The 13,278-nt window shown below is 32.6% G+C and overlaps 2 protein-coding genes and 1 pseudogene across 2 annotated transcripts; all 3 read left to right on the top strand.

The window, feature by feature from the left end:
- Positions 1 to 4,168: 4,168 nt before the first annotated feature.
- Positions 4,169 to 4,870, top strand: LOC147387496 (phenolic glucoside malonyltransferase 1-like). Its single transcript, XM_086421598.1, has one exon. The coding sequence runs from the start codon at positions 4,169 to 4,171 to the stop codon at positions 4,868 to 4,870; it is 702 nt and encodes a 233-aa protein (XP_086277724.1).
- A 34-nt stretch (positions 4,871 to 4,904) lies between these two features.
- LOC147387495 (coumaroyl-CoA:anthocyanidin 3-O-glucoside-6''-O-coumaroyltransferase 1-like) lies at positions 4,905 to 7,057 on the top strand. The gene is made up of 2 exons (XM_086421597.1): positions 4,905 to 4,970; positions 6,479 to 7,057. Exons 1-2 carry the CDS (start codon positions 4,905 to 4,907, stop codon positions 7,055 to 7,057), a joined length of 645 nt encoding a protein of 214 aa, XP_086277723.1.
- Positions 7,058 to 10,479: 3,422 nt separating this feature from the next.
- On the top strand, positions 10,480 to 10,842 carry LOC147387494 (phenolic glucoside malonyltransferase 2 pseudogene; annotated as a pseudogene).
- Positions 10,843 to 13,278: the final 2,436 nt, after the last annotated feature.

Genomic DNA, 13,278 nt, shown 5'->3' with positions numbered 1-13,278 from the left:
CATCAATATCTATGTCTAAATCATCGAGAGAAATACGATTATCTTATATGATTGAAGAAGTCTCGTTTGGAGTTATACAATATTTTCCTATTGCAATGGTCCTACCAAATATTTAGTCTAACTTATCTTCGTACTCTAATGTCTTATATTGAAATTAATTGAAATGCTTATTTAACTAATAAAATATATAAAGCATAATAATAATAAATAAAAAAATAAAAATAAATAACAACTAACTTATTTAACTTCAATTATCATATGAAAAAAAATAACAAAACATATGACTTCCATTGTTCATTAATTGCTTCAAAAGATCTCATATGTACATCCCATCCTAATCCAAATTTCATTATAAGATTATTCCATGTTTTTCATTTATCCTTCATGTAATCCCAACGATACTTGTATTAACTTTTAATGTAAGATTTTTTCTTTTTCTTCAAATATAGTTGTAAAATAATCATGCCCTTTGAAAATTAGACATTCCCATTCTTTATCATATTTTTTTAACTATTTTAACATAACATTCCACCCAAATTCTATGTATCGCTAAATCACAATATATCTTTACTGATAGTTAATTAGACATTATTTTTATAAAACCTATAAAAATTAAAAAAATATAAATCTATTAAAAAGAGTAAGCTTCTATTTACACGATTTAAACAAAAATCATATAAGGACTATTAGTAAAGTTATAATTTTATTAAAAAACTGTTAATGGCACCCAAACTTTTACTTATTAAATCCTAATTTAAAATATAGAAACAAGTGAATGATTGGGAATAAGTAAAAGTTGTGGTTCCAATATTTATTATTATTATTGAAGAAGAAGATTAAAACACTTCATTTAAAATTATAAAAGTTTGGTTTAAGCTATGACCTTGACATTATAAAAAATTATAGGATAAATTCTCAAATAATTTTTTTATAAATATTTTCGAAGTGTTGTTAGTGTTGACAAAGTTATCATGTAATATTGATAATTTGATAACATTATTTGATAGTTGTATCAACACGTAACACTTTTGATATTTTTGAAAACTCCAATAATTATTTGAGAATTTATCAAATATTACAACACATTCAAAAAACATCAACAATTATTTACAATTAAGACTACAAGGTGACATGTGCAGAATCACTTGTATCAAGAGGTTTATTTATAATTTAAAATGTTGATTAAAAGATTTTTTTTAGATTAGTTAATAAAAAATAAAATTAAAAAGGATATTTTGTATTTTGAAAATAGGTAATGTGATTCAGGTTGTAATTTTCTGGGTGGGTTTTTGACTAAATTTAGTTGATTATATTAAATTTATTTAAATATAAAAAAATGAGAGTATTTATGGTCAATCAAATTTTGGCGTCAAAAGACTTCCACCCCATATTTTGTTATTATAAGAGTAAATATTAAATTAAGTATAAAAACCAAAATTTAACAATTTAAATAAATAAAAAAAAGAGAGAATTTCTATTGGCATCTCTGCTCTATGAGCACTCTTTTCTTATGTAATAAGTAGAATTTGCTATCTTTTCTTGTGTAATAAGTAAAAGTAGGTGCCAACAAGACTCTTTTCTTGTGTAATGAGTAAAAATTGCTGCCAATTGGTGTCGACATCAGTGTAATAAGTAAAAGTTGGTGCCAACAGCAGTGTAATTAGTAAAAGTTGCTGTCTTTTCTTGTGTAATATGTAAACTTTCCTCTCTCACAACCACCGAGCCACGCACACAGGCACACAACAAACGCACACCCTCTCTCTGTCTCTCTCATGACAGCCAAGGTACTTGAACAGTGCCAAGTCTCTCCACCATCAGAAGCTTTGATCCCTCAAACACCTCTCCCTCTCACCTTCTTTGACCTACCATGGCTTTGCATCCCACCTGTCCAATGTCCCTTCTTCTACCAATCACACCACTCTATAAACCATTTCATGAACTCCATCCTTCCCAACCTCAAACACTCTCTCTCACTCACTCTCTAATACTTCTACCCTCTCCTTGGAAACCTCACTTAGCCTCTCAACTCCACTCTCCCCCAACTCATTTACAAAGATGGTGACTCGGTCCTTTAAGTTTCATAAAAAAACTTTGTCAAAAACATAAAATTCAAGAAACAATATTTATGGCTACCAAATTTTCAAATAACTCTCAAACTTAAAATTAAAATACGACGGTGAACTATTTTTTTGGGATTTGTATTTTCAAAGTTCATATATTTTTGTCCACTACAATGTTGAAGCATCCCATCTTATTCTTAGATGTCTCAAGGTGAGTCCAAGGTTACTTGTCACAATAAAGTATTTTAGGGAAGCAATTTTCCTACTTAGTAAAATTTGAAATGTTACTAAGTGTCGTTGAACTCAAATGAATTACCAAATTGGCAATCCAATACCAAAATTTTCGATTATAGAAGAAAAAAAATCAAAAAAGTAATTTATTTAAACAAATTATGCTTTTTGAATGAAAATGATTTCCTTGAAAATTCAAATTAAAAAAAAAAATATATGCAATAATAAACAAATTTTTTTTTTCTAATTAACTTGCAAAAATAAAAGGAGGTGTTTCGACTTTTTACTATGAGAGATATTTTAAGATAAGTGTTATTGACACCCCAAGTTTTTCTATTATTACACCCCAAATAAAATAAAGAAAACAATTGAATGGTTGTGAATAAGTAATAGTTGAGGTGCCAATAGAAACTCTCTCATTTTTTTTTCTTTTCTTTTGCTTAGATTCTTTTGTTTTGGGTTTATGATTTTATATGAACAATTTTTTAAATAATAAAAAACTAATAAAATTATTTTGAGTGAGTGCTATAATATTTTATTATGTTAAAATTGTAATTTGAGGCAAACCTTAATAATAAATAAAGAAAATATGTGAATGGTTGAGAATAAGTAAAAGTTGTGGTGCCAATAGAAACTCTCATTTATTTTTTCTTAGATTTTTTTGTTTTAGGTTTAGGATTTTATATGAACCTTTTTTAATTGTAAAAAACTATTGAGATTGTTAGAATGCGTGTTATAATATTTTATTACGATGAGATTGTAATTTGAGGCAACCCTGAGTAATATTTGAATAGTGTGTTTTGATCTTTAATTGGGGTGTGATAATTAATTTAAGTAATTGGAATGTAATAAGTAAAAGTTGGGGTGTCAATAGCCCCTCTCTTAAAATATCTATCATGGTAAAAAAAAGTTGAAACACCTACTTTTATTTATGTAGGTTAAATAGAAAAATATTTTTCATTCATTATCATTATTTTTATGTGAATTTTTCGAGAAAATCATTTTCATTAAAAAAATATATAGTTTTGCTTCATGATTTTTTTTTCCTTAAAATTTTTTTTTTTCAGGAACAGATACCTTAGCTTAGGATTTGCCAATATGGTAATTTATTTGAGCTTAATGATCCTTGGTAAGATTTCAAATCTTACTAAGTTAGTAGGCAAAATGCTTCTCTAAAATATTATACTTGTTTTCGACTAATCTTTAGTTCACCTTTTGGCATCCAAAAATATGATCGGATGCTTCACTTTTGTCGAGGACAAAAATATATGAAAAATGCTTCTTTAAAATATTATACTTGTTTTCGACTAATCTTGGGCTCACCTTTTGACATCCAAAACATGATCGGATGCTTCACCTTTGTCAAGGACAAAAGTATATGAATTTTGAAAAAATAAATACCAAAAAAGATTATTTTCTTCAATGTATTTCAATTTTAAGTTTGGGAATTATTTGAAAGTTTGGGAATTTTCAAAAACTTACATCAAATTAAAAAAAGTTATTTCTTGAATTTTATTTTTTTTATCTGAGACTTCTGATACAATTTAGAGGGCTGTGGTAGTCTTGGACTGATGATGTGATTATCCATATGAGTAAAAAGATCCTACTAAAATCTTATTATGTTATTAAGACAAGTGTTTTGCTATTTCAATTGAAAATGACAGTATTTGGATGTGAATTTAATTAATAAAGAGTATAAGGATTGTAAATAAAATTAAGATGGACGGATTGCTGCAAAATTATTCCAAGCAATCTTCCACTAGGATTGCGCGATTACTACGCATCAACAATGTGCCCGTCAACCAGAAAACTTTCCTCTCTCACAACCACCGAGCCACGCACACTAACACACAAGAAACATTGTCTCTCTCTCTCTCATGGCGGCAAAGGTACTTGAACAGTGCGAAGTCTCTCCACCATCAGAAGCTTTGATCCCTCAAACGCCTCTCCCTCTCACCTTCTTTGACCTCCCATGGCTTTGCATGCCACCTGTCCAACGCCTCTTCTTCTACCAATCACACCACTCTCTAACCCATTTCATGAATTCCATTCTTCCCAACCTCAAACACTCTCTCTCACTCACTCTCCAACACTTCTACCCTCTCCTTGGAAATCTCACTTGGCCTCTCAACTCCACTCTCCCCCAACTCATCTACAAAGATGGTGACTCAGTCCCTTTAACAGTGGCCGAGTCAACTCACGATTTCAACCATCTCATAGGTGACAACCCAAGAAACAACCATGATTTCTATCATCTTGTTCCCCAGTTACCACTACCGTCCAACGACCAGGTTCCTCTACTAGCCTTACAAATAACTTTGTTTCCGAACTCTGGGATTTGTGTTGGAATCACCATCAATCATGTGGTTGCCGATGGTCGAACATCGAACCACTTCATCAAATCCTGGGCGTGGGTTTGTAGATCTGGAGGAGATACATCTTTGATTGTCGAATCTCTTCCGTTCTTTGATAGGACAGTAGTGAAGGATCCAGATGGGCTTGAGATGATTTACTTGAAAAATTTTGGAGAAAATACAAATTTCTCAAAAATGCTTCCACTTCTTAATGAACGCCCATGAAGTTCCAGTGGATCGGGTTCGAGCCACATTCGTGATGAGTCGTGCCGATATTGAGAGGCTCAAGCAATGGGTAGTGGCTCGACTGGAGATGAGCAAACAGGTCTCGTTATGTATATATTTTTTTAAAATATATAAGATAAATGGGAAATGTTCAGCAACAAACATTTTGGCAAAACATGAGTTAGAGGTTTTGGAATGGGCTGATTTTTGGTGAGGATGATCTCTAGGGTGAGGAGATCATCCTCACCAAAAATCATCCCATTCCAAAAGTTCTAGCCCCAGTTTACAAGTTGAAAAATCATTTTTAATGGGGTTAGAAGTTTTGGAATGGGCTGATTTTTGGTGAGGATAACCTCACCAAAAATCAGCCCATTCCAAAACTTCTAACCCATGTTTTGAAAAATGTTTGTTGTTGAACGGGACCCAATATAAATATTACTAGTTTCGGAGACATAAAATCATAAATTTCTACTGTATTTTGTTTTTTTCTTGGTGGGTTTAGGGCTGCTACCTTGGCATGATGGAGGTTGAACCCAGGCTCAACCCAAATTCAACTCGACTCGACCATCGGACGAAGTTCATTAACCCAAGCTCAACCCTATCTTGATCTTGAATTTCTAAAATCAGGTTGAAGTCGGGTTAAGCCAAGTTATGTAATTTAGGGAGTTTTAGGATGATGCATCCCTTCACTCTTTAGTCCTTAATGTCAGTACCATTAATTAAAGTGTGCTGATTTTATCACTCAACTTGACACAGTGACTCAAAAATTCACCGATGTGGCATGGGCAAAGAACCGTAGATTCTTTCCGTTGGGATATACAACTGACCTGTCATATCCAGTTGTGTATCTAAAGCCTTTTATTCTTTATGCAAGACCTGTAAATTCTTTTCCTCTGGATACACAATTGATCTGACTGACTTGCCATCTACAGTTGTGTAACTCGGGCTTTTTATTCTTTGTGCATGACACGTCAATGAGTTTTTAAGTTACAAAATCATTAGTCTTAATTAAATTATTTTTCATCTGTGAGGAATCTATGCATACTATATATAAACATATGCAGTAATGGACTCAAATAGAAATAAAGTCCCCCCACCCTCCCAAAAAAAAAAAAAAAAAAAAAGTTCTCCCCCATTCTCTTATTTATTGGAAGAAATAACTAAAAAATACTTTATAAAAATAAATAATTAATATAAAATATTTATATATTAGTATGTAGCTTGGGGTTCGGGTTGAGTTGGGCTGAACCCTCAACTTGAATTGAGGTCAGGTTGAGATCTTCCAACCTAGCCTCAACTCATTTTCTACATAACTCAACCCAGGCTTGTGCATTAATTGGGTTGAGTTCAGACCAATCCGTCAGGTTACACCCCTAGTGGGTTATCTGGAATTTTAAGACATTGGGCATTTTGATATTTGTTTGTTGGATCCAAATTTTATATTCTTTAAAAGATAGTCCCACTAGGCCTCTTTTTGCAAATTTGAATTCAAGCTTGAGTAGGAAGCCAATAATTTCTTAAAAGGCAATGAATATATGCCTCCAATTTGACATCTCTTGTTGCATTTCTATTATTCTGTCGGATTCTTGACTACTTTTTCTCTAACAGGTCTTATTACCCACATCTTGTTTATCAAAATTTGTGCTAACATGTGCCTATGTGTGGGTTTGCTTGGTAAAAGCTCAAAGAGATGAAGAAAATGTCAAGGAATGGCTACATTTAGGTTTTATGGTGGATTGCACAGCTCGCCTAGACCCTCCTTTGCCTATCACATATTTTGGTAATTGCTTGATGCCTACTTTCGTAGATGTAACGAGGAAAGATATGATTGGAGAAGATGGGATAGCTGTTGCAACAGAATCAATTGCAAACACAATTCAAAGGATGAATGAAGGAGTGTTAAGAGAAGCACATAACGTGTTGGTTAAACTATTCTCATTGGGTTCAGAATATCTTATGTCCATTGCTGGGTCACCGAAATTGGCAGTTTACGAGACCGATTTTGGGTGGGGAAGACCCAATAAGGTGGAGGTGATTTCAATTGACACAGGAGGAACCATGGGAGCCATAGCTCTTAGTGAGAGAAGAGATGGAGAAGAGGGCTTGGAGGTTGGCATTGTTCTTAACAAGCTTGAAATGGATGCTTTTGCTTCTCTCTTTGTAGAGACACTAAAAATTGTTTCTTAATGTACTCATATCCCTAGATCATAATGTAATGGTACCAAAGATAGTAAACCTAGTATTATGGTACATGAAAAATAATATAAGAGTTGGAGAATTCGTTTAAGACTTTGATTAGAATATTTTGTTTTTCTTCTTAGATTAGATTTGGTTAGATAGAATTTTATTTTTTCATGAATTAAGCAAGTATATAATTGTTAATTTTTCCATGGTATCAACATCATCATTATCATGTTTGTTAGAAACATAGAAAATGATAAATAAGGTATGACCATTTGGGGATTAGATTCAAAAAACCATTTTTGGGATAAATAACCATATTTTGGTGAGCTTCCAACTTTCCACAAAAATGAGGAGACAAATATGGATCAAAATTAGAAGCATCACGAACTTTGTTTTGGCATTGCATTTGTAGGAAGCATGAGTATGAATATGGATAAAAAAAAGACTATTTTAATTCTATTTCTCGTTTTTTTTTTTTAACTACGCTTGTATGATACACACACTTTACATTAATTATTTAACAAAACACACTTAATTTATATCATTTCCTTTAGCAACTAGCTAATAGTAAACCACCCTAGGGTTTACACATTGATAACAAATGCCTCCATTTGCTATGGTAATACGTCCAAAGATTACTATATTTTATATTACTTGCTCTATCTAGTTGAGGAATGATGCCCCCCCCCCCCCCCCGCGCCCCCGCCCCCGCCCCCGCCCCCGCCCCCTGCCCCCCTCTCATAAAATCATTAAATTTGATTATATATGATTGTGAAACAGAAACTTGAATCAAAAGTTATGATAAAATCTTTAAAAATTAAAAGTTTTGTTTATTGTTTTAGTAAAGACCGTTGAAATAAATCGAGAAATACATCTAAATGTTCAAAATTAGGATTAGGACGTCTTACTTATTAAAAAAATCATTGAAAACGCTTACAATAGCCTGGGAAAAGCTTTTGTACGGGAAGAAGATGAGAAAAGAGTAGTTGGAGTACTCCAAAAATATTATAAGGAGAAAGATGTGGTTGAGAGACCGCTTAGATATGTACAAAAAGTTTTCTAAAAGGACCATCCACCTACTCCCAAAAGATTGGAACTATTTAGATTGGAACCCCTAAGACTGAGTCTATTAATTAATTTTTTCATTAAATAAGAGAATGTGGTACAGCTCCTAAGGTACTTATACTTATAATTATTTAATTTTTTTTTATTTTTAATTATTGTCTATTCTAATTCCGGTTCTAAGATAAATGGAATCAAAATCGCCAAGAAACACGAGTACCCAATGGTTGTGATTCCAAAGAATTGAATGAGAAAAAATCATTTCAAATCACTACAAATCCCTTTTTTTTTTCCTTTAAAAAATTCAACATATAATCTACAAAATATCAACGTAGTTATAATTTTTTCTACTAAAGATATAAGTTATCCAATTTTTTTATCAAAAATTAAAAGTTATCTTGTTTTCATTTTTATAAACTTATGGCTATACCTAGCTACCCGAAGAATATTTGAGGATTGTTTTTTCATTAATAAGTTGGGGGTGAAGGGACCTCTCCCTGATTATAATGAGCATCGGGAATAATTACATAAAATATCAACAATCAAAATTGTATTTAACTCCTGAGGAATACCGCAAGTAGTCTCAGTTACAAAAATAATTCACCAAATGATATCCCAACTTAACTAGATAATCAGCCATTCTATTTAGTTTACACCAATGAAATTAAACACATGAAATAAAATTTGACACATTCCTTTGAATTTTAAAACTTATGACATGCCACCACTATCTCCTCTGATAGATAAAAAGATGACCTAAATGCCCCAACATTTGACTTGTAATAAAACATCCTTAATTTTTCTTTTTAAAACCAGTCAGTCATCTTCAACATTTTTCATAAAATATTTTACAAAACTCGTCATATTTTACAATGGAAAAAAGCATCTATGTCCATGGATCAGTGAGCTATTGCGACAGATTTTAGTGGTGGATAAGAAAATTTACCATTATTACCCCCACAAATATTTTTTTTCCACTCTTAGTCGTCCCCACAAAAAAATTTCTACTCTTGGTTGCTCTCGTATGGGTGAAATCCTGGTTCTGCGAGGATTGCGCCCTTGCACATCAGGATGTGCGATATGAGGTACAATCTTGAGGTCACTCCAACACTACTCTAAATTTAAATATAAGAGTGGAGGCCGCATATATGGCGACTCAAATTTTGGTGCTCTCAGTAAAAGAGTTTAGATCAGATGCACCAAGTCACAATTCAAGGAAATCCTCTTGCAACACCTCAACACATGCCACGTAAGTCACAATTCAAGGAAATTTTAAATATTTCTTCTCCACAACTATTAAAATGAATACGTTTCACATACTATTTCCCATTCCAATCGAATTGGAACAATGTCTACATGACATGTCTTTGGTTGAAGTTTAAAACACATAGGGCTTTCTAACCAAGCCATTTTCTAATCACATTGAGTGCTTTTGGCTCAGAGGGCTGTGAGCAAACTTGCTCACAGTCCAACAACTATTTGACATGTGGTGCAAATGACATCAGCAGTAAGAGGAAATTTCTCTCTCCTGTCCACGGTGAAAAATACAGATTTCCTAATCGGATCACCTTGTGGCATTAAAAAACATGATTCGACGCCATGGGTTTGAAGAGGACGAATCAAGAAAAAAAAACAAAAAACTTTACTTTTTATCACTGAATTTTAATTTTAAGTTTGGATACTCTATAGCCGTCCATTTTTAATTCCATAGATCGAGCTAGAAAAAACATTTTTGTAATTATCTCACTACTTTTTTTCTTTTAATATAATATTATAAGAGTCCTGATAAAACTCACATGCAATATGTGCAGAATCATATATGCTTTTCATTGAGATATGAGTGAAAATATCTATGGCTATGTGTGCACCTCCAGATCAGCAATGTGAGAATTGATGTCAATTTTAATGTTACTCCAGCACGGTTAAAAAATTTATGGTTACGTGCACATTCCACATATTTGACTATATTCTTTTGAGTCAGTTTAGTATTACTCTTCAAAGATAGTCCCCATAGAGCCCTTTTCATAAATTTTTATTTACACTTAGGTAGGGAGATAATAATATCTTAAAGAAAACAATCATGTGCCTTGAATTCAGCATTTGTTGTTGCATTTTCCTTATTCTTTTAGATTCTTGACCACTTTTGGTCTAATGGCTCATATTACACGCATCTCGTTTATCAAAATTTGTGCTAACATGTGCTTATGTGTGGGTTTGCTTGATTAAAGCTTGGAGGGATGAAGAAATCGTCAAGGAATGGGTACATTTAGGTTTTGCGGTGGATTGCACCGTTTGCCTAGACCCTCCTTTGCCCATCACATATTTTGGTAATTGCTTGATGCCTTGTTTTTAAAATGTAAAAAATGAAAGATATAATTGGAGAAGATGGGATAGCTATTGCAGCAGAATCAATTGGAAATGAGGTTCAAAGGATGAATGAAGTAGTACTGAGAGATGCACATAATTTGTTTGTTAAATATTTTTCATTGGGTTCAGAACAAGTTATGTCCATTGCTAGGTCACCCAAATTGGGTGTTTATGAGACAGATTTTGGGTGGGGAAGGCTGAAAAAGGTGGAAGTGATTTCAATTGACAGGGGAAGAGTCATATCTCTTGGTGAGAGAAGAGATGGAGAAGATGGCTTGGAGGTTGGCATTGTTCTAAACAAGCTTGAAATGGATGCTTTTGCTTCTCTCTCTGTAGAGACACTAAAAATTGTTTCTTAACATACTTATATCCCTAGATCATGATGTAATGATACCAAAGATGGTAAGCCACATAATTGTGGTGTGTTTCAAATAGGTTTAATATTAACTATTAAGGTAAGAATTGGAGAATTTGTTGAAAGCTTGATCCGGTTCTTCTAAAGCCCACAAAACTAGGGGTGCAACTTGGTCCGGTTCACACCGAGAACCGAACCAAATTGATAGCTTTGGGGTGGTTTGGAACAAGTTGAGATTCGATCCCGGGTTACAAAATTGGAGAACCAATCAATTTGATTTGATTCTCGAATCAAACTTGTATAGAATCGAACTAAACCTAGAACTGAACCTCTATACAATAAATAAATATATATGTATATAATAATAATTATGAATTATTTTAGGAGTTAGGACATAGATTAGTGATATTTTATGAATAACCTAATGATTTTTTATGACTAGATTTGTGATTTTTGTATGAAATTTTATATTGATTTTTTCATTAAAAAATATTACTTACAATTTATAGAATATTGGCAATCCATAGAACCGAACCGAACCAAACCAACTTTAATTTGATTTGGTTCTAATTCTTATTTAGTTGAACCGACCTATGTTGGTTCGGTTCCACTTGACCTCAAACATCAGTTTTGAAAAAAAATAACAATTCAGATTTCTTGTACTTATGGTTTGGATCATATTTGAAAAAAGAAAAAAAAAGTCTTTTTTAACATGATCCATGACAATGAAAATGGACCATCACTGAATCTCCAATTTTAAAACAATGTCAAACGGTGCAGTTTGCATGTGTGGTTGCCGTGACACTCTCTTAATAATCTATGTGCGCCGTGGGAAAAGAGCGCTACAGAAGATCCACTCGGGGTGGGGGGAGGGGATGGAAAACACCATATTTTGGTGAGCTTTCAACTTTGGAAAAATATGATTAAAATAAGATGCATCCCCAATTTGCTTTTGGCTTCTTACATTCGTAGGAAGCAAGAACAAAATGCCCTTGAATCGATGTACTAGCTTTTAAATATTAAACAAAAGCACTTGATTATCTTTTCCTTCGTCGATTAGCTAACAGTAAACCACTCAAGGGTTTAATCATTGATAACAAATGCCTCCATTTTTACGTCATAGTAATAAGCTTAAAACTTACAATGTATTATTTTAATTATATTTTTTATTTGAGGAATGATGCCCCCATTTCTCATAAAATCATTAAATTTGATTGTGTGCATCCGAGGGTCTATGGTAGAAGCCCATATGCCATACTCATCCTCACAAAACCCATTTGTCAGGTGAGGATGGCCCAAGATTTATATATAGTTGAAGGTCTTGATACCTAAGCAATGTGGAACAGTCGATCACACCCCCACTATGATTACTCACTTTGATACCACGTAGAAATTCAGGGAGTCTAACTCATCCTCACAAAACCAGCTTATAAGGTGAGGATGGCCCAAGATTTATATATAGCCCAAGGTCTTGATAACCAAGCAATGTGGGACTATCACTCACAGACTTTCCATTTAGACATGATTGTAAATATTGAACAACGTTTTAGATCAAATTGTGATCATTTTAAGAGATGATATTGGCCGTTGATATAATCATGTGTATGATTGGATTTTGATGCCATCATAGCCATTGATTCTTGATGATCAAAAGTTGAATGAATGAGAATTAAATCAGATCCAATGGATGTGATCATAATTCACAACGATCAACATCAAATACTTGAGCATAAAATTTGATGTCTTTTCAAAGTTTGAAAATTCATTTCTAATCCTTTCCAGTTTCTAGAACATGTCAGACCTTTGAATATTTACAATTTAATCATTTTGACTAAATAATTACAATTTTTCCATAATTCATATTTTTTGAAAGAAAAAAATAAATAAATAAAAGTCTATACCCCCTCTTTACAAATGCACCATTTTTTTCAAGAAAAATGTTTCTGTGAGGGGTCAGTTGTGTATCCCGAGAAAAGAGTCTATGGTTCTAGCACATCCCACGTTAAGAGAGCAGGGGGTTTCTTGAAAAATTATTATTCTTTACTTTTAAGGGAGATTTTAAGTTGAAATTTTATTACAAAAACTCCCTTATTTTACATGCTAACATGACTAGTTTCGTAAGATTTAAAATCTTATTTAGGGTCGTTGGGCCACAATGATGATCACATTGGCAATCCAACACTATAGACTTTTAGACTTAATGGAAAAAACTTAGATTTATATATATATATATATATATATAAGGTGTTGAAAAAGAATGTTTACCGAACTCCCAAATTTAAATCTAAAATTCAACGGTGAAAATTATATATATATATATATAATTTTTATTTTTATTTTCCTTTATGACCTTGTGGATCAAATCATGTTTTTGGAGGCCACAAATTGATAATGATAATGGTGATGATGAAGGAAACAAAAGCATTTTCCTTTAATCCAC

Source organism: Akebia trifoliata, chromosome 13 (genome assembly GCF_017979445.1).
Source record: "Akebia trifoliata isolate Shusen 1 chromosome 13, ASM1797944v1, whole genome shotgun sequence".
Taxonomy (NCBI): domain Eukaryota; kingdom Viridiplantae; phylum Streptophyta; class Magnoliopsida; order Ranunculales; family Lardizabalaceae; genus Akebia; species Akebia trifoliata.
The sequence above is the reverse complement of the archived record's forward strand: the minus strand, read 5'-3'. Positions and strand labels throughout refer to the sequence as shown.